The 25,814-nt window shown below is 37.1% G+C and overlaps 1 protein-coding gene across 18 annotated transcripts in view; it reads right to left on the bottom strand.

The window, feature by feature from the left end:
• The window catches only part of Erc2 (ELKS/RAB6-interacting/CAST family member 2), a 1,008,017-nt gene that overhangs the window by 512,046 nt on the left and 470,157 nt on the right, over positions 1-25,814 (bottom strand). For all 18 annotated transcript variants that reach the window (XR_011371144.1, XR_011371143.1, XR_011371142.1 and 15 more), the window contains 3 exons: positions 20,091-20,228; positions 6,650-6,790; positions 3,427-3,567 (listed from right to left, as the gene is read on the bottom strand). Coding sequence is in view for 15 of the 18 variants with exons in the window: in XM_070018479.1 (XP_069874580.1) it covers positions 3,427-3,567; positions 6,650-6,790; positions 20,091-20,228 (420 nt within the window). In the remaining 3 variants the exon portion in view is untranslated. The remainder of the gene's footprint in view (positions 1-3,426; positions 3,568-6,649; positions 6,791-20,090; positions 20,229-25,814) is intronic.

The raw sequence follows: 25,814 nt of genomic DNA, 5'->3' as shown, positions 1-25,814 counted from the left end.
TAGAGATGTTAATGTAGTGATTATTATTTTAAATAGGACCCTCAAGTTGTATTTCTCTAATACCTACACTATTACCTTGGGGTTCATATCCAGGTATAGAAGGTGAGATACTGGAAAATTATTAATTACATCGCTTTGAACTAAGATGTGTCCTTTATGTGTTGCAATTTCTATTTCTTCAAGTTGAATTAAGTAAATAATGATATTATTAGTTGAAAACCCCTCCTCAAACACAACAATCATTGGAAAAATTATTGAAGAGCATAAAGCACAGCAGTTTTGATTGCTGTTGCTTCTTAAGTGATTTTTAATCATACACATCAATTGCCTTCTACACCTTGAGCCTTTCAAAAGTTTTTTGTGATGCACATGTCAATAGATTCCCCACAACCCTGGATATCTACCTGAGATGAATGCATAGAGGTATGAAGCATGATATGTAAGTAGCAGTAAGGCATTATTTGGTTGGCATTGTTTAATCAGTCTCATTAATACTAGGAAAGATTTTCTCACACATGAACATGTACATCATTTTTAAGAGGTGGGATGAAATTTGTAGAGTTCCTTTTTTGCCTGCAACCAGTTTTCATCACAAAGTATTTGAAGACATCTTAAATTCACACAAAATAGGAAATGGTAAAAACTGCCTATGTGTTCTTCACAAATTTTTCTATAAAAACTATTTATCAATGTCAACTACTGTCAACTAGACAAAAACACATTGAAATCACTATTTGGATTTCACTGTCACAGGCAGGCAAGATTTCTGTTAATGAAACACATCTATGATGTTATGTGTATTTTATTGGCAAAAGTATCTAGATACTCATATCTTAAGCAAAATTCCACTGTAAACTTATGGTATATTTATGACATAATAAAACTACTATGTCTTCAACTTTCATTTACTAAACCTTTATATTTAATTCACAAGTCACATACCCTTTTATTTAAAAAGAGGTCCAAACTCTCCAGAAGCTTTTATAGTTGCTTATTTTTCCATGAGTAAATGATGTGTTTATATGTATATTCACATACTGTTGGCTTATATTTTCAAATATTTCATGTAGATCTCAATTCTTTTTAAGGTGATGGGTACTTGAGGTTTATATGCAACTATTTATTAGCAGAAATTAAAGACTTGCTGAATTTTTTTTCTAACTTTTGAATTTAGTTAATGCTAGAAAGCCAAAAATAACAACACAGTGTCCAGAGGTTAGGCATAAAAATATTTAAATTATCATTATTTTAATTAACTGTACTATGCATTTATAAGATAGTATAAACAAAGATTATATTAATACTTAGAAATAAGTATTAATAAGTATCATTTCATAAATTTAATAATTCCTTTATAGTAAGATAACCATATTTGTCACTTTAATTCTGGTAACATTGTAGAATGTTAAGCTGCTGTCAAGAATAATACTAAAATATTTACAAGATTGGTCTGTGAATTCCAGCAAATGGTGTATACCTAAGAACCTAAGGAAAACACATACTGTAAGTGATCTCTTGGGCAAACCACAGCTATGTTGAAGGAAACTATATTGAATTGCATAGAGGTTGATTTATTAAACTAATCAAGTCATGTACATGGGAGCTATAATCATTATATGTGAACCTCTTCCTTTTAGTGACTAAAGGATTTCAAATTCTATGGCTGGCTTATACTATAAGAGAGAATTCTGAGCGTGTATCTGCAGACATCATAAAGTTGAATGCTCTGCTCTCTATGACAGCTCATGTGAGCTATCATATCTTTCAAGCTCAGCTCTACGTTGGATCCTCCCTGAGACTCAAATTGAGAAGGATAAGGCAGAGGACCAGCACAGGGGCCACAGAATCTCTCTCTTTTAGAAAGTCATCTTTAGTTGTGTATTATAATCACAAAGTTGTTTTATTTTAAAATGTATTTAAGCTGATTTCTTGATATGCATATGCATGTATATCAAATTTTAGAACTTATTTATATGTGTCAAAAATATATTTCATACCCCAATGAATATTTGGCTAAGTCAATCTCCATTTAAACATCAAATGGACAACTCTTTCATATACTGTTAATAGTCCTTCTTTTTTTTGGGGGGGGGGGGGGTCCAGTCGTGGAGCCTGAACTCTGGGCCTGGGTGCTGTCCCTCAGCTCTTCAGCTCAAGGCTAGCGCTCTACCACTTGAGCCACAGCGCCACTTCCTGCTTTTTTCTTTTTGTTTATGTGGTGCTGAGGAATCAAACCCATGGCCTCAGGCATGCAAGGCAAGCGCTCTACCACTGAGCCACTTTCCCAGCCCTTAATAGTCCTTCTTGAAATAAGAGAATATAGTGAGTGGGCTGTGAAATGGACTTAATATACATTTTTTCCATTTTTATAAAGAGCTTTATTCTATATGTTTATCTTTTTCCATAGTAAAACTTTCTTCATGTGAAATTTCTCATTATAATTTCCTAATATCCTGTGTAGTCATAGTTCAGTTACATAGCACATCATACAAAGTAGAATATTAAATATTTAAATATCCAGAATATTTCTCTATAAGATGTGATTTCTTCATATCCTTGACTTTCCATGTCATTTGTTTTCATTATTCTGACTAATCCCCATTCAAGTTGTTATGAGTTATACATATTCAAGTTATATCTTAATTTGAATGTTTAGATTCTTATCACTTTTGAATACATTCGTAAGTTATCGAAGGGGAACAAAATGCTTAAACTCATAATGTTATGAGTTTTATGTGAACAATGAGGGCAGACGAACCAAACGACATAGGGAAAAAGTCAAAGGAACAATGCATGACTGAAAATGCACTCCACAAAATGTTTTGATCAGAGAAAACATGTGAATGCCACAATGTAAAGGTCTTGTTTTTTTTCCAAAGCTTTCTTTTATATAATAAGCTTTCTTAGACAGTAAGATTGTTTTGGGTTCTATAAACAGTCACATTACACAAATGCCAGGGATTTGACTACTTTGGTGAGTTTCTAGAAATTTAATGTCTGAAGACAAACTTTTGCATGTTTCTAATACAAAAGGTGATCTTTTCCTGAAAGTAGTAAAATTTTATCTAAGTATAGTGGGCCCACCTGGACTCTTTGCTTTATTACAAACATTTCCATTCATCATCTCTTTTGATAGTTGAGATTTGCCCAGAGAATAATGGCTGGATTTTATACATTTTACCTCTGCTACTATTTTTTATTTTTCAAGTTTTCTTTAGACAGGAAACCTAAGATAATCTTTTAGGTTCACAGACAGATTTGGTACAGATTTCTTAGGAATAATGTTAAGAGTGTTTAATTAATTCTTTTATCAGCAGACAGAAAAAGATAAGGAATTTCTTTCCTTTGAAAAAAATGTCTTTTCCTTTCCCATTTTACAAAGTCATCTTAAAATGAGTGTAGATATTTTTCTAAGACTTCACTTACCTTTTTTAACTGTGCTTCCAATTTACTACATTCCTCTTTCTTTTGTTCAATGGCTATTTCTAGAGACTTTAATTTGGAGTCTCTTTTCAGCCCTGCAGAGGCTAATGAAGATGCATGTTCTTTGAGGTCAATTAAACTAGACTGAAAGAAAAATAATGCTGGTAAGTAAAACACTGCAATTTCTCTAGCAATGTCTTCAATCTGAATACATTGATTTCATACATAGTAATAAGGTATCTATTACACAGAAAAGGTAACTACAGTCTTACTAAGGAAATAATAGTTATTTCTGGCCAGGAAATTAAAGTTGGCCAGCTTACAGAATAGATCTAATTGCTATAGAATCAAATGTGAGTAAATGCTATGGTCAGTCAAAGCACTTTTCACTTCTGAAAGTCTTGATTTATGTCCAACAGTAGTCTTTACATGTCATGACAAAACCAACACCTGAAACCTTCTGCTTATATTTATTGCTGCTAATTCATACAGATAAATATGAAAGAAAATACCAAATTGAATGCTTTACCCATAAAGGGAAACAGTATCTTTATAATAAAAATAATTTAAAAATAAAAAATAAAAGTAAAAGAAATATTTTATTAAGTTTTCATTAATTCCATTTCTGTGACAGATAAATTATTACTAGTTTTACAAACATTTTATGGAGAATCAAGATAAAAGTATTTTAGAGTAAAGTACTCCTATGTTCCATCCATGTTCGACAAATAGAATGGATCTCCCTAACTCAAATATGACTTACTTCTATCAGTCCAGTTATCAACCATATCTAGAAACTAAGAGTTTGCTTGTATTGTTAGAATTCTAAAAATTAAGAAATATTTACATATCTTTGGATTACTCTAAATAGGTAATTTTCATTCTCAATTATGAAATAGCTAACAACATGTGATGAAAATGTTCTAGTTACTCCTGAAGTCAGTTGGGTACATTTCATTTTTATCCATTTGCAGCACTGAGGAAGACATTAAAAACATCATGGATTCTCAGTAAATAATGATGTTATCTAATACTTCATGCTACGATATTTCACAGACACAGGAATGACCTTGATGATGAAGGTCATCATCTGAGCAAGATGCTCCCTCCTAACTACTTTAGCTATCTTTGTTTCTCAGTTGAGGAAACATATGCCCAAATTAGTTCAGCATCTTGTCAAAGGTTATCTAGCTGTTAAAGGCAGATAATTCTTGAACTCAGATTACAACTAATTTCAGTGTTCTTTAGAATATCCTACCTACAGATATAATAGAAGACTTCATAATACATTCATCTTTTTCATAGTAAAGACATACAATCATCACAAATAAAATACAAATTCCCTGCTAAGTGCAACTTGAAAGTTGTTCTTTACAGATATTTACATTGCCATTTCTAATGCCCGGCCTTATTTTGATTATGTTATACACCCAATTATTAATCAAGATGTGGCCATGATTATGTAGATATGACCAGCATCTATAATCAGCTGAAATTGAATGAAGGAGACTGCATTTGTACTCTGAGTGGCCATGATTCCATTATTATGAGCAGAACTCAAAGGAGGAGAAATTCCGACTGTGGGGTACCGCATCAGTTTCTGCCTCAAGAGTTCAGCTTCTCCTCCTAGCCCACCCTACACATTTTAAACTTCCCTACCCCCATTACTATGTAAATCCATTCCTTGAAATTAATTTATTGATCTAGTTAGATTTCTTAATCTAGGTCTGTTTGTTTGGCGGAACCCTCCCTCATGGACCCTTGCCAGCCTGGTGCCAATGATGTATAATGATACAAGAATACTAAATGGTTCTTGAAATGCTAGGATTTGTTCAATATTGATATTGTTTATGAAAATACTTCACACCAAGCTCATTCTCTACCATGTCATCAAGACCTCCTTTGAGAAGTGCAGGCATTGATTTTTAGAGTACAATTCCACAAATAACACTTCTATAAAGCAAAGAATGAACTTAACAAATGAGAACAAATTATCTGTGCTTCTTTCTCACAGACTAACTCCAAGTATAGATCCACCAAGTGAAAAGTAGTAATGAAATAGAAGAAAGAGACTTACGTCTTTGTTTTCATATCAAATAAATAATCTCCCATCAAAACACTAGTGGGCATAGCTGGGGATGTTGCTCAGTGATAACTTGATGAGGATATGCAGGGACATGGAGAAAAACTAGAGGAAGTACATTTCAGGGCTATTAATTTTGCTTCTAGATTTCTTCTTAACTCATTTTTTCATCAAAACTTTTCCTTTGTGCATTCTCTATTTACACAGAACGTTAATTTGTATAATATTAGCAACATCCAAAGGATGAAGTGATCCTATAGATCTGAGAAAGAGAACACAGTGCACTGGGACAATGCAGCAAGGCAAAGGGGTCTGAAAAATGCTAAAGAAGATGGACACTTTTATTAGACAAAGTGTGAAAGGACCAGTTGTACATGTATCAAAGTTGTAGAGACTGGATAAAAGAATGCGTATGACTGCCTCTTGCCTATTGGCTCACATATCTACCAATGTTTCCTCGTGAAAAGGTTATAGGTATCACTTGGAGAATGGAGAAGGGTGTTATGGGTCAAAGCATCCCCTTCTACACCTTTAATCAATTAAATTCTTATAGGTATATGGTCTTGTAAAAAGACAGGTGGCATCTACTTTCTACATTTGTTTGCTATTGCATGAGAACACTTTTAAATTATTTACTGTAATATAAAAATATTGCACAGGAAGTGACACATTTAACCTACATCTTTTGTGTTGAGCATGGTGTCACAATATCCAAGCTAAGGATATTAGATGATCTATTTGTGAGAAAGGACCCAACACAAGAATTAACACCTGACAGACTCCCAATCAAGTGGAGTTGTATCCTCCTCGAGCAAAGGATCATGGGACTCTGAAAAAATTATGTCTCTTTTTAACACCACAAGTATGGTGAGTCACAAGGAAGAGTTTCATGAAGCAGACTGTATACACAGCTAGCAGAACAAAGAAGATATCCATAGGCATCATCAATGAAGGACATTATAGGAACATTTTCCTTTGAACAAAAGCAATTTTTCCAAGAGAAAGGTCATTCAGTTCCTTAAGTATTCACACAAAAGTCCTAAATTCCCCAAGTTTTCCAACTAAGTCTCTACTCTCTTCCAGCTATAAGGAATATGGGTTTGTGAGACTATCAAGTCAGTTCATTTGTTTTTCCAAACTCACCTCTTTCTCTGTCAGTTCAGCTTGTAGAGCATTGACCTTCTCCTTTAGGTCTTTGTTCTCTTTTCGGAAGGATTCTATTTCTTCTAGTCTTTCCCGATCATCTCTCTCCCGCTGTTCTTTCAAGCGCTCGATTATTCTCTCCTGTGAGGCAACCATCAAAGAAGTGGGGAGAATTCATCAGTACATGTAAGTCAAAATAAGAGAAAATAAGAGATAAAAATATCTTAAAAATGCACATAGGAATCAATACAAGAAACTGAAAATTGGGTGAATAGAAAAAGAATCTACAATATGAGCAGATATGAAAGGCAATCAATACAACTTTTGAATTGCTTATAAATTTTAGCATTACAGAATTAAAACTCTGTGGCCATACTTAATTTATGGCGGAAACTGGGAAACTCTTAGAGCCATTCTAGAGGAGGGAGGAGGTTCAGGCACAAAGACATCACACTTGTTGAAGCCTTGCATATGCAAGGAGAAAACGTAGAACTGATTTTTGACTCAGCCCTCTTTGTTTTGCCTCCTTACTTGGCATCAAAAAGCATTCTTTAGTTTCTGAAGACTCTTCAGACTATATAGGGTGAGAAGTAAGACCCAACTCTCCAGGACTTAGGACTAGACTCATAAGAATTTAAGGCAATATACAGAATAAGTCTACTGTATATGTATGTGTATGTGTTGCTTTTGGTGTTGTTTCTCAATGTATCTGGTGATATTTCCTTTTGTATTTTTATCAGTAGCTTCTTGACAATCAACAGATACTCCTAGACTCTGGTTTAGTTTGAGAAAAATTCAAAGCTTTCTTAAATTGAGGGCTTACTCTGTGCTGGGTTGTATAATGTTCTTAATCAGTCTTCATCATAATCTCTAGTGCATAATCATAATAACTGGTGACAGTGTAGAGGTAAGCCCACCCAGAGCTCAGAGGACAGCTGACTGATCCTGTAACAGATGCAAAAGGGCTTCTATGGCTGAAAAGCACTGGCCTCTTACTTGGGTCCAGTAATTAACAAACAAACAACAACAACAACAACAAAAAAAAAAAACAGAAGAAAAGTTTGTTAACCCAGCCACTATTTTTTATCTATGTCCTTTGTTCTAAGACATTCATTTCACAGTCACTTCAGAACCCAGAAAGGGAGAATTGATAAAAATCTTTATGACAAGGAACAACAGAGCCTTAGGGTAGAATAGACATCCTCCCCCAATGAGGGCAATTACCTATTCTGATACTACTATACCTGGAGCAGGAGTGATATCTCATGGGGACCTGACTGCTCCTTTCAAGTGATGAAAGCAACAACTTCTCTGGAACCTCAAATAACAGTAACTGAGATGATACTCCACAAGGATCAATTCTGAGACAATGTACTATCAGACCACCTGCTGCCACCTCTGACCACTGAAACACACCCATGACCAGAAATGTTTAATAATTATGCAGTATATATCTTTGTCCCTACTTCCAGTTTCTAGCCTATTTAAATATATTGCTCATGTTTGCACCCAAAAGATAACTGGAGATGAACTAAAGGACTGTCATCATGTATCCGTTCATGTCAATAAATCTCCTTTCTCTAACCTTGGAATAGGTGCAAGTAGCTGGACATGACATGTCTAGGGTCTAAAACTCCAGTTTCAATACAAGGTGACCCAGAAAGCCTAACTCGTCATTCAGGGCCTCTGACACTTAGCCATACTCCTACCACATTGTCACAAGCATATGACAGGAACAATTCAAGGAGATAAGAGGATCTATCTGTCTTTGCCATTAACAAAAACACTACTCTGGTAGACATGTTTTCTAAACCTATGGTTTCTGGCTGAAATCTAAGTAAGAGCCTTTGGGGTAAGGGAAACATTATATCTTGGTGAAACTTGAGTTAAGGTCCTGAAACTGATATCAAATGATTCAATACTTTTGTGAGTTTCTTTTTGCATGGTCACATGAAAAAGGGTTGGTACATGGGCTGGAGATGTGTAGCTCAGTACTCAAGTGTATGACTAACATACTTAAGGTTCTGCGTTCAAACTTCAGCACCAGACAAAAAATAGAGAGAGACAAAAAGAATTGTTACAACAACTTTCTTAAGGACCCTAATATTAACTTCAATATTCGTGTACATACACAGTTCAAGACAATGCCAGATACATAAGACAACTGTAAAACAGTGTTTAATCAGGAAAGCAGTTATTCTGAACACTTTGCTTGTGACTTAAGATCCCTTGAGGAAGGAATTATACTACTCCAATGATAACAATTTAGGTATCTAATGCTATTGAAGAGCAAAAAAAAAAGCAATTATTTAAAATCATTCTAAAAGAAGTATTGTAACAAGGGGTTGATATAGAGGAAATGAGTCTCTTAATTGGGTGTATTTGTTCCTATTTGAATCCAGGTACAGATTTATTTTACCTTGTTTGTGACAATCAAGAGTGGATGTAGGTGATCCATAAAAGAATAGTCACAGTACATAGGAGGTCTCTTGTGGTTTTAACCATTTCAGTCCTTTCTGTTACCTTCTGCTTATAGTACAACTGGTCAGGTGGTGACCAGGCCCTCTCTATTCTGTTTCTTGTACCACATAGATGTTGGAGTCATATTTCTAAAGCTCCCAAATGATCGTGTCATCTCATTATTTAGAAACTTTCCATAATCCTATCTGACCACATCACCTGACTTTTTCCCACTAGGCTTCCTTCATATGATTTCACCAAACATCTCCTCAAAGACTGCCATCCAGAAAACAGCCCTGGAATTCTATGTTGTTTTTTGTTTTGTTTTATTTTGTTTTGGTCATGGGACTTAAACTCTGGGCCTGGGCACAGTCACTTCACTTCTGGTTTTCTGGTGGCTTATTGTACATAAGAGTCTCATGAACTTTCCTGTCCAGGCTGGCTTTGAACTGCAATCCTCAGATCTCAGCCTCCTGAGTAGCTAGGATTACAGGCATGAGCCACCGGTGCCCAGCTCTATGATTCTTTTTAACCCATAGCCTGACAAATTATCTGGCATACAATAAGCATATAAAGAGGCTGTTGGAAGAAGTAGAACTTAAATTGTGAATCACTATGGCTTTAAAGCAAGTGAGATAAAATTAAGCACATATGCTAGCATCCAGACGTTGTAAATCATTAGGAAAATATGCCTATTTGCTGAAGCTTTAGACACTACTGACTGGGCATTATTGACTCAGCCCACCCCACCTCCTCCAAAAAAAAAAAATCAACAAGTATTATAGTGATTTATTTTGGTTGGTTATGGGTTTAAACTCTGGGTCTGGGTGCTGCCCCTGAACTCTTCTTGCTCAAGGCTTGACCAACACCACCACTTCTGGTTTTTTGGTGGTTAATTGGAGACAAGAATCTCACAGACTTTCCAGACTAGGATGGCTTCAAACCATGATCCTCAGATCTCAACCTCCTGAGTAGCTAGTACAGACATGAGTCACCAGCATTCAGCCCTATAATTCTTTTTAAAGTTACTGGTGATTAAGTACTACAAAATATTTCCTTGTCAATCACAAACCTAATTTAACTATCACTTATGTGGGCCAGATGTCAAAAACATGCATTAAAAGTCCCTAATATGCCATGATCTACTTGCTTAAAAGCTAATTTGCAGAAATTTCAGCAATGTGTTCTTATTTTAGTCTTATTTGCATTGGCAAGTGTTCCTTGTTTATTCATCTGACTCTACATAGGTCTAATCAATTTGTGTGCTATCACTTGGTTGGGAACTGCACTACAGTTGCCTCTGGCTCTACGGTCTGGTTTCTCAACTTCTTATCTGTGAGGTGGCTACAGAAAAGCCCAGGAAAACCCAATGTTATAAATACTGGGTACTGGATCTTTTGAGCTCCTGTGTGTCAGTCTCAAAGCTAAGTCATATTTGGTCTTCCTTTTAGGCCATGGTGGAGCTTAACCCAAGGCTTTTTGCATGTTAAGCAAGCAGTCCCTCACAGAGTTACCTCACCTGTCTCCCATACACAATTTTAACTCAGTAAGAAATATCATGTTTTATATGCTCTTAATAGTCAAATTAGTTCCTAAAAATTAAAAGGAAGAACATTTCCTAGGATACCTAACCCCACGGTAACAGGGTAGAGATTCTGATATGTTTATCTATCCCATAAAACATTAGCCAACAAAGTGACACACGCAACACTAGGGGCCAATTCCTACGCTAATATACCTTCAAATTGTCCTCCTCTCTTTTGTCTTCCATTTTTGTTTCTTTTTGGCTTTTTGGCAGTTCTCAAGTTTGAACGGAGGGCAGGTATTGGGCTATACCTTTAGCCCTTTTTTGTGCTGATTATTTTTGAGATATTTCCCCTTTCTGGCCCAAGCGTATACCTGGACCATGAACTAACTACTTTATGGTGCACATCATAGCTGAATGAGAGGTGTGTACCACCATGCCCAGCTACTGGTCGGGAGGAGTGATCCTATGCATGTCTAAGCTGATCTAGAACCATGATGCTTCCTCCCAATCTCACTCTTTCAAGTACGTAGGATTCTAGTGTCTGACTTGGGGCGATGGAGTAGGGTTGGGATTTTTGGGGTTTTTTTTGGTATTTTGTTGTTATTTTGAGGGTTTTATTTATTTCAGTGGCCTGTTTTTTTATGATATAGTCCAGAATAGCCTGCTTCACACTTAGGATCCTCCTGTTTAGTTTCCTGACTACCAGGATGGTATTACTGGCATGTCCTTCCATGTTGAGTTCCTTTTTTACATCTAGCACTTCAAAGGGAAAACTGGGTATTCCCAGAAGCATTCCTGTCTAACTTCATCATGCAACTTGGGCATGGTCCAAAATGTTCTTATATGTAGTTTTCACTTTTTCAATATGTGCTCCAAGATCTTGAGTGGTCTTAAATATGCCCCAAAATATGTATGCCACCTTTTACTTATGGAACTGTAACCCTTAAACTGAAGATACTCAGTTATGTACCTATCATAAAGTGCTATCCTATATAAATGTGTGTAATCTCGCCAATGATATCTCCATACTTCCTTTGCTGGAGTATGGCACTGCTCTGCAAATAACTCTAGTGCTCTTTTTACCTGCTGCAGGTGATAAAACGTTCTTCACTCTTTTACTTCTTGGGTGTGCTTGTTTTAGGCTTTGTATTCACCAAGAAGGGAACCACTATGTTCAGATATAAAAAGGACAGTGGACAATGATTTATGAATTCACAAAATTTTACTACTCATTTCATTTCTCATGCTATGCTTTATTCCAGACAATGCTTTCAATTAAATGTGAAATAAAGTGGAATTTGTGAGGGACAAAGACATTTAAATTTAAATGTAATTGCACAGGATTGAGGTTTTAGTCCTATTCTGTCTCTTGTCCCATGTTCTACCCCAAGGATAGGTAGTCTAAGGGAAGCAACAAAGGCTCAACCAAGGCTAGCTTAGAGTACTGGTGGCAGCTTCCGTGAGTGCTCATTTGAGAAGTCAGCATGTGCCACAACTGATTAATTCACCTCATCCAGACCTAAAAATACAGAGTGATGCTGCACATATCCAAAATTTTCATTTCTGGGCAGGCAATTTCATGTTGTTAAACACATTCATAACATTTAAAAAGGGGGGAAGAGGCCGAGTACCGGTGGCTCATGCTTGTAATCCTAGTTACTCAGGAGGCTGAGATCTGAGGATCGCAGTTCAAAGCCAGCCCAGGCAGGAAAGCCATGAGACTTTTATCTCCAATAAAACCATGCGAAAACTGGAAATGGTGCTGTGGCTCAAGCAGTAGAGTGCTCGCATTGAGCTGAAGAGCTCAGGGAGAGCGCCCAAGCCCAGAGTTCAAGCCCCATGACCGAACAAAAAAAGGGGGGGGGCGGGAGAGAATGAATTTAGAATTTATTTTGTCATAGTGTGATATTCCAATACATCAGAACCTCTAGCATAGTTAAATATCAAAGGTTCCTAAAATTCACAGCAAAGGAATAGATTCAGAATAAAGAGGTTTCTTAAGTGTTAAGATTACCTGGATATTATAAATGGTTGATGTCTACTAGAATAAACATTAAAATCTTAAAAATCTTCTATTGACTGCTCTATGATAGACAGCCTTGACAGTTCCTGTTCAGTGGTTTAATCTGTGCCCCTCAAATATACTAGCATTCTAATTTGGGCACAATTTTAGGAATCTCTCTAAAGTGCTTTGTATTTGCTGATATTCTTCACTATGGTGAAAAGCTAAAACAGATGCCAATAGGTCTGAAATTGAAGTGCTCAGAGACCAAATGGACCCACAGAGTTATTTTGTCTTGAGCATCACCATTTTTCAAACACTTTGAAACAAATCATCTACTTTTCAACTTGTATTGTCACCAGTATTCCCAACTGCATCTCACCAAAACCATTTCCCTCATTTTTGTTCCAATCATTTAAGCCTTCTAATCATTTAAGTCCTCATCCTGGGCCAGATGGGATGTCATATCCCTGAGACTACAGATCAAAACATTGAATAATTCACTGTCAAGGTAGTTCCAGAAGTGAATAAAACTTGGAGGTCAAAACAGAATCCAGAAACATATCAAAAAATCATACTTTTGACCAAGTAGGCTTCACCCCAGAGATGCAGGGATGGTTTAAATACGTAAGTCAATAAATGTAATCATCACATCAACAGAGCCAAGGTCAAGAACCACATGATTATCTCCACTGATGTGGAAAAGGCTTTTGATAAAAAACAACATTCATTCATGCTAAAAGCTGTGGAAAAAAATGGAATAGAGGGAACATTCCTTAAAACAATAAAAGCCTTATATGACAGACCAACAGCCAATATTATACTTAATGTGGAAAAACTATAACCAATTCCCCTAAAAACAGGAACAAGGCAAGGATGTCCACTCTCTCCACTCTTACTCAATATAGTTCTGGAATCCTTAGCCAGAGCAATAAGGCAAGATAAAGACATTAAAGGGATCTGCAGAGGGGAGGAAGAAGTTAAACTATCTATTTTTGCAGATGACATGATTTTATACCTTAACAATCCCAAATTCTTAGAGCTTATAAACCATTTTGGCAAAGTAGCAGGATACAAAATTAACCCACAAAAATCAGTCGCCTTTCTGTACACCAACAATGTACAACGGAGAGGGAAATCAAGGACACAACCTCATTCACAATAACCTCAAAAAATCAAGTATCTAGGAATTAACCTAACCAAAGATGTAAAGGGTCTATTTCATGAAATGATAAAAGCCTAAAAAAGGAATCATAGAGGATACCAGGAAATGGAAAGATCTCCCATGTTCCTGGATAGGTAGAATTGACATAGTGAGAATGACTATACTGCCAAAATTGATATGCACATTCAATGCAATTCCCATTAAAATCCCAATGACATACTTTACTGAAATAGAGAAAACAGTCCAAAAGTTCATATGGAACAACAAAAGATCTAGAATAGCCAAAGCAATTCTTGGCAAATGAAACAATGCAGGAGGGATCACAATACCAGATTTCAAGCTCTACTATAGAGCCATAATAACAAAGTCAGCTTGATACTGGCACAAAAAGAGACCTGAAGGCCAATGGAACAGACTAGAGGACCCAGAAATAAAGCCGCATATGCACAATCAGTTGATATTTGACAAAGGAGCCAAAGACATACAGTGGAAGAATCATAACCTCTTCAACTATTGGTACTGGGAAAACTGGGTGGTCACATGCAGAAAACTAAAAGTGGACCCTAGCCTATCACCATGCACTAACATCAACTCAAAATGGATTAAAGACCTTAACATCAAATCTGTACTCTGAAATTACTGCAGGACAGAGTAGGAGAGACACTTGAACTTATAGGCACAGGCAGGAACTTCCTGAACAGAGTCCCAGGGTCACAACAAATTGACAAGAGACTGAATAAATGGGACTACCTTAAAATAAAAAGTTTCTGCACAGACAAAGAAATAGCAACCAAACTAGAAAGACTGCCAACTAACTGGAAAAAAATATTTACCATCAAAATATCAGACAAGGGTCTATCCATTATATACAGGGAACTCAAGAAACTAACCCCTCACAAATCTAACAAACCAATCATGAAATGGGCAAGGGAAATAAAGAGAGACTTCTCAGAAGAAGAGATAAAAATGGCAAAGAAACACATGAGGAAATGCTCATCATCCCTGGCTGTAAGGGAAATGCAAATAAAAACAACACTGAGATACCACCTTACCTCTGTCAGAATGGCCCACATCCTAAAGTCAGCCAAGGACAAATGCTGAAGGGAATGTGGAGAAAGAGAAAGCCTACTGCTTTGCTAGTGGGAATGCATACTACTGTATGCTAATATAACCACTTTGGAAAACAGTTTGGAGATACCTCAGAAAGCTAAATATAGACCTCCCCTATGACCCAGCCACATCACTCCTAGGCATCTACTCCAAGCAACAGGAACCAATATACAAAGACACATGCACCTCCATGTTTATTGCAGCACTGTTCACAACAGTCAAGATTTGGAAACAACCCAGATGCCCCATTACCAAAAATTGTGGTACCTTTATACAATGGAATATTATGCAGCCATTAGAAAGGACAAAATAATGGCACTTTTAGGGAAATGGATGGAATTAGAGCAGATTATTTTGAGCAAAGTAAACCTAGAACAGAGACAAACAGCACATGGTCTCCCTGATATGTGGATGCTAAAGCCAAAATACAAGACGATATGGCAAAGTAACAGGACTCAAGAAACAAAGGACAGCCATCCATTTTGTCATATCATTGCTAAGTGACTCCATGTTCTTGACCATATATATGGTAGATATATGCACGCAACAGAGGGAAGCCAGGAGGAGGAACAGAATAAGCGGGAACAGCCCACATTAAGCAAAAGGAAAGAAATGTAAACATCACCTGATGTGGAAGGAATAACTTGTAATGTCAAAGCTCATAGAATTCACAAACTGTATAGGCCATGATAATGACAATTTGCCTTGTGAAAGTTAAAATGTGTTTGTGACTCTAAGTATCATTATTCCACAATACTGTGAAATATGTGAAATTTATATAATCACCTAATCTCAATTAAAGAAAAAAGTGAGAGAAGGGATAGGTTAAGAGAGATGGTTGACAATGTTGTCAGACACTTCGTACTCATATACTGTTTTTTATTAATAAGTTTGTTTATTGTGAATATACCGTACAGAGGGGTTACAATTACATGAACAAGGTAATGAGTTCATTTCTTATCAAGCATTGTTGCCTCCTCCTTTGTTTCCCCTTCCCATCGCTGCCCTCCCATCTCTCCCCCAACCCCCACCCCCTACCTCAGCCAAAGTTATAAAATTCGTCTTGTACATCTCCTTGTTGCAATGGGTCCTGTTTTGTAGAATGGGAACTTCTTTGTACAACCACTTAAAGATAACAAAAAAAATAAAAAATAGGGGAAAAATGAAATAAAAAAGACACTGTTGAAAACAAACTTTATAATTTCGGGGGGGGGGGAATTGGGGAGGTGGGGAGGAAAGGGACAGTAGGGGCAAAACAAAGGAGGGGGTAACAATGCTCGATAGTAAATGTACTCATTACCTTACTCATGTAATAGTAACCCCTCTGTACAGTATCTTTACAATAAAAAATATATATTAAGAAAAACTTGGAGGTCAAGTCATTAAAACATGGGAAGGTGGCTCAGTGGTAGAGTGCTTGCCTTGCATGCATGAGGAGGCCCTGGGTTCAATTCCTCAGCACCACATAAGCAGAAAAAGCCAGAAGTGGTGCTGTGGCCCAATTGGTAGAGTGCTAGACTTGAGCTGAATGCTAAGAGACAGTGCCCAGACCCAGAGTTCAGGCCCCAGAACCGACAAAAACAAAAACAAAAACAACAAAGAAAATAAAACATGAATTTGTAAGATGTGATCCTGAGAGACCTTGAGGAGTCTCAGGCTGGACATGTGCCCCAGGTGATGCAGACATCAAGCAGTAAAGACAAACACAGGCAGATAGTCTCCCATAGATCACAGTGTCCCATTCTCCATGCAATCTCAGCCTCAAAGCAAGTACTTAAAGCAAGAGGAGCAGTTTCACTATGACAGACTGCTGGGAGAGTAAACTAGGATAAATAAAATCTTAATGTGATTAGAGAGGAAAAAGACAAAATCCTGCCAAGAATCTATGCCATAGGAAATTATATAGCAGAGGTTTGCTTCTGTGAATTTTAAGAAAGAAATCAAGAGGTAGGAATGGGCTGATAAGATGTCACGCCCTAAATGCAGAAGGAATGAAAAATTCTAAGTTTTCAAGCCAACTTCTCCCTATCCCAGTTTCACACACAAAAACACCATAGAAACTCTGGAAAGTCGAAAGAAGGACTGGTTGAAGTAGATGGAGGCAGAGATTGAGAGGATTATAGTTCAAGACCAGGATAGCAAAAGGGTCTCTCTCTCAACAAAAAGAATGACCATGGTTCACACCTGGAATCATAGCTGTGTGTCAGATATAAGTAGGGGGATCATGGTCTGAGGCTAGCCAGAGCAAAAAAAACAAAAGAACCTGAAGCAAAAACGGGTGGAAAGTATGGCTCAAAAGCACTTGCCTAGCAAGCATGACACCTTGAGTTCAATCTCCAGTATTACCAAAAAAGCTGAAAATATCTTTCCCTGTAAAAGCAACTTATACATTTGTATAAGATTCTCACATGAAAGCTTATAATTCTAATCATTAAATCTTAAATTCATAATCCTATCATTTTTAAGCAGGACTGAAAGGACTTGCTTGCTCTGTAATCATGACCCCTGGCCCTTTACACAACTTTAACTTTTTTCATATATCACGAAGATCTGAGAAGTTGCTAATGTACTCATACTAAACCCTAATCAAGGTCTTGAGTCAACAGATTCAGATGTGGCCTACAATTTTATTTCAACAGGTATTTCCTGGTAATTCTGAAGTAGCAGCAGAGAAATTATCTGTAAGATAAAGTGACTTGGGGGATCTTTGAAACATTTAATCTGAATCCCTCATTCAACCAAGACAAAATGTGAGGCCTTGAAAATGAAAAGTACTTATCAGGATCTCCCACTTAGTGGCAAGGATGGGCCAAGATATGAAAGCAAATTACTATTATATGAGACCCTAAAAGAAAAACGTTGCATTTGTAGACTAATGCAGCAAAGTGTAAAAAAAAAAATCAGATATGATGAGAGGGCAAAGAACCTAACAAGATTGCTATACACATTTTTAAATTTGTCGATTTCTTTGATTTTAGAATAGCAATAACAGAATTAAAAACTGTAAAAATACATTGCATACCTAATATCAAAGTAAGTTTTCACTCAATTCCTTGGCACTGAGTGTACAACATATGAAATTAACTGGCAGGGATAATATCTATAATAGGTGCCCATATAATGAATTAGCCAATTCATCCAGAATAAAATAAGATTATAAGCCATTTTAAATATCAGTAAACATCAAAATGATGCTTCTTTCTTTTTTTCAAGGCAATCCTTCTAATTGGAAGTTAGAGGGAAGACCTCAGAATACCTACCCATCCTCCAAAGAGTAAAAGTCAATTTGGGGGGAATCTTTTCTCACAAGGCCCTGGACATGTTCTTCTCTAGGACTCTTCCTTTGTCCTAGGACATTATCCCTGCTGAGGGGCTCATGGTTAATCCCCTAATACTTTTGATCTCTCTTTAAATGTCATGCTCCTGGTCTCCACTTGGCTACCACACCCCAAAAGTCCTTGGACCCCTTTAAATGTTTATTCTCTGAAATTCTACATATGCAGTTATTTATTGTCTGCTTCTCTATTAGACTATAAACGATGACAGCTGGAGTTTTGCCCATTCTTTTCTCTGCTATATTCCAGTGACCATTACAGCATCTGTCCCATAGCTGGGGAGTGGGAGGTGGGAAATCACTCAGTCAATATCCAACAATCACCAGCAGCTTCCATAAAGGTTTTGTTGCAATTGTGCTATCCTTGAGTGGGAGATGACAAGCTAAAACACACAGGGATCGGATCAGATTTGGAGTCCAGTAGAGAAGACTAATCATACAAAAACAGATGCATGAGCAATTGTGATTATAGGAGCCCTTGAATATCTCATGATGCTCAGAAAACATAATGAGAATATCTAGGAGATATTAACAAGGAAATGATTGACAACAGCTATAACTCTTATCTACTGTGGGGTTTTTTTTTTCTTTTTGGGTCAGGTCGTGGGGCCTGAACTCTGGGCCTGGACGCTGTTCCTCAGCTCTTCAGCTCAAAGCTAGCACTCTACCACTTGAGTCACAGCGCCACTTCCGGTTTTTTCTTTTTGCTTATGTGGTGCTGAGGAATCGAACCCAGGCCTCAGGCATGCAAGGTAAGTGCTCTACCAAAGAGCCACCCTCCCAGCCCTATTGTGGTTTTTTTTGTTGCTGTTTTAATTTTGTGGTACTAGAGATTGAACTCAGAATTCAGAGCCTCATGTTTTCTAGGCAGGCATTCTACCACTTGAGCCATATCTTCATCCCTGGTAAACTTACTATTTTATATGTTCTTATTCGTTTGTTCATTTGTTTGTGTTGGCATTACTAGTGCTTGAACTCAGGGCCTCAAATTTGCTTAGCTTGCTTGCTCATGGCTGGAACTCCCACTTGAGCCACAGACACAGCCCAGCTGTGTCTGGTAAACATGAAGTCTGGGAAACATTAATGCCTGTGGTAGCTTAAAACCATAGTTTGAGAAGGTAGGATGGAAAGTGTGATTATAATGCCCAGTTTTAAATATATTTTGTATCTTAATATATTTTCTCCTCAACACACTCCACTATTATCACTTTTTATAGATGAATACACTGACAAACTGAGAGGTTTTCCAAAAATAGTAAGTACTAGACCTGGGATCTAAACTCAAGACAATCGATCTGCTAAGGCCATAGTCTGGACTCCTGTGCAACCTACTTGTAAAGAAAGAATTAAATACACAGACAGGAAGGCATATTCAAGTCTAGATAGGAGCAAGTTTAAAGTATCTGAGGCAGGAGAAAGCACAGTACACTTGAAAATGGAGAAGGCCACATAGCTAGAGCACAGAGATCCAGGGAAGAGAAATGGGATAAGTATTGGAAATAATGGAAAGAAGGCACCAGCAGAAACATGGGGGTCAAGTAGTGCTGACTACCAAAGAGCCAGAATAGGATGGATGAACCTTATAGAGCCAGGTTGAAAGATTTTCATGTATACCATCCTAAGCACAATGATAAGATGGTGACAGTTTTTCAGGAGGGCCAAGAATGCACTTCAAAAAGATGCTACAGTATGCCAAATCTAGTCAGAGGGCTAATGTAGGATCAGCTAGGACTAGAGGGAGTACAGGAATGGGAGAAGTAGAAAAATTTAATGTATTTGGATTGTCTCCTCCCAATGGTGTTTCCCTAAATCTTGATTCCCTGCTTTTGAGTTGGAGCTCACCTTCTCTGACAGGGCCTCCTCTAGTGTGGCCAATGCAGTGTCCGTGTTGCTAGAATCCGTCTGCAAGGACTTCACTCTGTCTTTCAAGTTGGTCAGTTGCTTGTCTTTATCCCTAAGTTGTTCTTGCAAGTTTTCAATCTAAAAAACAAAGAATATCATATTTAATGCACATTGCTTTCCATATCCAGGGTCAAATTTCTAGGAGTATATTAAAAAAAGACCTGAGGGCTGGGATGTAGCTCAGTGGCAAAGCGCTTGCCTAGCAAGTGCAACGTCCTGGGTTCGATCCCCAGTACCAAAAAAGAAAAGACAAAAAAAAAAAAATACAGTTAAAAAAAGACCTGATATTACAAACATTTTCAGTATTATAAAATTACATTTTGACTTATAATCAAGGACAGTTAATGCTACCTTTAGTTTTCCATTAATACTACTTTATATTCAAATGCAATATGTTTAAGCAATCTATTACCTACCATACAAATGCAAGCCATTCCGACATAAGTACTATTTTTTTTCTTTTTAAATTTTTTGTGACAGTACTGGGGCTTGAACTCAGTTCCCCAAGCACTGTCCTTAGCTTCCATGCTCAAGACTGATAACTCTACCATTTGCGCCACAGTTCCATTTCTGGCTTTTTGTTGAGTAATTAATCATAAAAGTCTTATTCCTGTATGGGCTGGCTTTGAACCACAATCCTCATCTGCCAGCCTTTTGAGTAGCTAGAATCATAGGCAAGATCCAACAGCACTTTAATCAGCTAGCCCTATGATTTCTCCATTTTAACAGACTTAGGTCTCACATTCATAGATCTGACCTTGGTACACTGAACCGGAGAAGTGTTTGCACAGGATTAGATCATTCACTATGCAAGCATTAAACATGGTATAACAAGTAGCATATTCATATATAAAAGAGCCCATGGAGTCATCTACTCACGCTTTCATTCAGTATGAATCTGCGATATCCCAAATGTTGTCAAGTGGCTGTTTGAAAGTGACCACATGAAAAGCCAAGTGGGTTATCACCAGCAGACTGTTAATGGGAAGAACTTGTGATATAAGTGATACATAACAAGTTCTAAACACTCCATTTGGCAACTAAGTCATGTGCTGGCACCCAACCAGCCCCTTTTATCCAGTGTCTGCAGCCTGAAATAAACATACCAAACAGACGATTATAACGCCTTCCTAGTGGCAACAGGAAGGACCTTCTCCCAGAGCTTGCGTCCATTATCATTCATGTTTTATTCTCTGCTTTCAAACCATGTATTTCTTATCTAAGGGTTTTAAAAAAGCCCCACTATACAAATAGTTTATTCATATTAAGGGTTTTAAAATGACAAGGAAAAAAAGCAGTACAACTCTAAGATAAGTCCATTCAAAATATTTGTATTCTGCCCCAGCTTTCTCAGGGAATCATTCCAAATGCATGTTTCACAATGATGGCTCAAGCAACTTTTGTTATTACTTGATTCCTTTTGCATGAATCTAGAATAGCAGCACTAGTAGCAATGAGGAATTGAAGCAGCATCAAAATAGTGCTAAAGGCAAAGAGAATGTTTAGCTGGCCTTCAATCAAAAGGACATAAACTGATTTTTCCAATACTTAGTAAGGATCATGGCCAACAAAGATGGACTTTTCCTCCATTTTTTTCTTTCCCTCTCCCCTTCTTCCTTCTTTCTTTACATCCTTTCTTCTTCTGAACTGAGACAGATATCCTAGAAACCTGGGTTGTAAGTCAAATAGCTAACTATCTCCATCAAAATATAGTGCTTTCAAACATTCAGCTTACACTATGAGAATCCAATGCATCCCTTTGTATAACACAGGAATTCAAAGGACATCATTATCTTCAGTCAAAACAAAGGTTTTCTTCTCCCCAAGTAAGTGATTATGTGGCCACAGGATAACACAGGCAAATATATGCAAGCAAGAATATAAACAGAGATGTGTCTCCACGAGAGTACTTAAAGAGACGAACCTGTCACTGAAAGTACCAGCTTGTAGAGACAGTGTTCATTGTTATTCTGAATACACTCACATATACAGACACACTTTTGGAGAAGTACATGTACAAATACATTAAGCTTCCAAGAAACTGAGTAGACTCATGGACAACATGCCCAGATCAAGGAAAGGGCCAGTTTCTCTCAGGGTATTAACCTGGGCAGTAGTAAGAAATGGTAGTTAATAGGGATTATGGATGGGTGCTGCAAATGAAGCCAATGGAGTTCATGTGAGACTGCCGGGAAGCCCCTCAAATAGCCAGCAAGTCTAAGGATGCTAAAGATAGGGAATCCTCTGGCATGTATGGAGAGTCTGAAAGCTAGAGAAATGTGGGGAGACAAGATCTGGGGATAGAGCATATTGTATTTAAGACCCAACAGTAAAAAGCCAATGATATTATATCTAAATTTGGGTTGTGACACATTTATAGATGTGTGAGACATCTACTTTAAGAAATCAATAACAAATGAGAAAAACAATATACAGAACACTATGAGGAAGAGCCTCTTGTATAAATTAAATCTATAAATAGATAATATATCTGGGGAAAAAATCACAAGAGCTAAGGAATCAAAAAAGTAAGAGGAAACTTCTAGCTTTCATCATTTTTATATTTTAATAGTTTTCTGCTTGCGTTTCGAACCAGATGGGATCTATTATTGTCAAAATGGTTATCTGGCTGGTAAAACTCTAGGTTGTTTTCATCTTATAGCTGTATACAACATAGTAAACATTAAATGCATGAGTAAACAATAATTAAGTAAAAAATACAAATGTCTAAAAAAAAACTATATTGCCTAAGTGTTATGATTTCAGTATGGTTCATGAGCTGGAAGCCAGGTCCTCAGAGTTGATGTTGACAAATAGGAATCCAGAAGAGAAGAGTCCATTGGAAGGTGATCAGGTGATCATGAATGGATTAAAGTGATTGTTTAGGTAGATCAGGTCTCAGGGGACTGGAATAGCTCTCCCCAGAGTGCTTATTAAAAAGCGCAGGCATCGTCCTTCCCCAGCATCTCATCTCTTCTCTGGCATGTGGCCTTTCAGTGGCAAATGTACTATTACTATATGATGCCATCTGACATGCTATGGTATAGCTAGAGGGCTGCCACCAGAAACTGGTATTGTTACCATATTCATGCAACTGCAACACTGACTGAAAGAAAACTGCCTACAGAAAGAGCTTAGTCTTGGGGATTTTGTATAGCAACAAGAAAACAGTCTTATGATCTTAAGTTATCAGCAATTCTTTTCTTTGCACATTTACAGCCTTTTTTTTTTACAAGTACTTAAAATAATGTTTACACTTCTCTGTACAGTATTTTCACAATAAAAAATTAAAAAAATAAAAAAATAACATAATGTTTACATACAATTGCTAGCCTGATGAAAATTTAAAGATTTGAAGTGGGAAAGCAGTATATAAAATAATGTTATTAAGCTGAGTGCTGTGGGTCATACCTGTAATTGTAGCTACTCAGGAGGTTGAGATCTGAGGATCTCAACTTGGCAGGAAAGACAGTGAGATTCCTATGTCCAGTTAACCCAGAAAAAAAAGCTGGAAGTGGAGCTGTGGCTCAAGTGATAGAACAATAACCTTGAGCAAAAATGCTCAGAGACAGCACCAACATCCTGAGTTTAAGGCCCAGGACCAGCACACAGACACAAAAAAAAAACGATTCTAATTTTACTTTTAGCAATTCTTGCATAGATATTATATATATATATATATATATATATATATATATACATATATACATATAGAGAGTACATACACATATATGGTACACATTTAGAATATTTATTTGACAATGAGTTGGCTTATTTTCTTCTCATTATTTTCTCCATCTGCTATCTTGTTTTCCTTTTAAAAAAATCAATAAAAAGACTTTCCAACCAACTACTGACAACTACAAAATATCAAAATGACTCATTAAGTGACTTTTAAACTAAGATTTGCTTCTTAAGAACTCACTATCAGAGGAAATTCTGTTTTGCTGTTCCAAAGAGAAGTAAACTTAAAGAATATATTTAAAAGTTAGAAGACTAGTAGAATATGAAATTTTTATCTTTTAGAAAATTATTGTTCAGGGCTGGGAAGGTAGCTCAGTGGTAGAGCGCTTGCCTTGCATGCATGAGGCCCTGGGTTCGATTCCTCAGCACCATATAAGCAAAAAGAAAAAAGCCGGAAGTGGCGCTGTGGCTCAAGTGGTAGAGCGCTAACCTTGAGCTGAAGAGCTGAGGGACAGCGCCTAGGCCCAGAGTTCAGACCCCACAACCGGACCCCCCCCCCCAAAAAAAGAAAAGAAAATTATTGTTCAGTTTTATCATGTTCTCAAATTGTCATGACAATTTCAGAAAAGAATGTTTGTGACCTTTCCTTTTTTTTTTTAAAGGGTGAAGTTGTACAAGATTCAAGTAGTAGGAATTAAAAATGAGGCAAACTGAAAAATAAGACAGGGAAGTTCAGAGATGGAAAGTAAGAATTGTTTTAAGAAAATGCACATGTTGCAAAATACAATCCGTCTTATTAACACTAACAATTCATAGTCACTAGGACTCTTAAGGGTCTAGCACATGGGATCTGCAGACGCACCCTGCACTTAACACTGAACAGAGTTGCTTTTGATCCCAGCTGGGGAGACTCAGAAGAAGCCAGTTCAGGAGCTGGACTGTATCTTTTAAACAATATCTCTGCCTTCCAGAGCAGAGCACTAGACAGAGTATGAGGCAAGGGGGAGGCACGGCAGAGGGGAGTCCAGACCTGGGGGTGACCCAACATCCCTAATCCTAATGGCTATAAACTGTCTCTGAAGTTCTTGCCTGAAAGCTTGTCCAAGAGTTATTCAGGCCATTGACTCCCAGCCTGCAAAGCAAGAGGAGGACAAAGTCCTCCATGAGAGATTTGTTGGATAAAAGGAACAGGCCAGAGCAGGTGATGGCCAAGTGCCTTCAATTCTGAGAGTCAAAAAAGAAAAAAAATGAAAAGAAAACCACCAATAAGAAATAAAGGCCAATGGAAAAGGTTACATGTAGCCACATAACACCGCAAACATGCTAAGGTATTAATAACCTTAGCAAATAACTCCCAAAGATACCTTTCTTGGTTGTGTTTGGTTCATTTGTGTCTGTCTCTTCCTTCCTTCCTTCCTTCCTTCCTTCCTTCCTTCCTTCCTTCCTTCCTTCCTTCCTTCCTTCCTTCCTGTCTTTCTTTCTTCCTTCCTTTCTTTCCTATTTTCTTTCTTTCTTTCTTTCTTTCTTTCTTTCTTTCTTTCTTTCTTTCTTTCTTTCTTTCTTTCTTTCTTTTCTTTCTTTCTTTTTTGGTGTGTGTATGTGGTAATGGTGATCAAGCCCTTCTAAATGGTGTTGACTCAAGGAATACCCCAGCACTTCATTTTTCTATTTTATTTTTGAGATAGGGTTGCTATGAATTTACAATTCTCCTGCCTCCACTTTCTGAGTAGCTTGGATTACGAGTATAAATTACAATGCTCAGCTCTGTCTTTTCTTAACTTTATAAACTTCTGAAATTCAGTTACTAATAAAGTTGCTTTTCTCCAAATGCCTTAACTCTGGAATTTGTACTATTCATATTTATGGTATCAGTTAAAGTTTTTTGATGAAGCAATAGAAACAACTGTGTCAAATTTAAACAAGAAACTCTCCAGAAAGGCTGGCAAATCAGAGTAATGGAAAATAGTTGAGAATGATGCC

This window comes from Dipodomys merriami, unplaced genomic scaffold, assembly GCF_024711535.1.
Source record: "Dipodomys merriami isolate MVZ:Mamm:240054 unplaced genomic scaffold, mDipMer1.0.p SCAF_13, whole genome shotgun sequence".
Taxonomy (NCBI): Eukaryota; Metazoa; Chordata; class Mammalia; order Rodentia; family Heteromyidae; genus Dipodomys; species Dipodomys merriami.
This window is presented reverse-complemented; position numbering and strand designations above follow the sequence as displayed.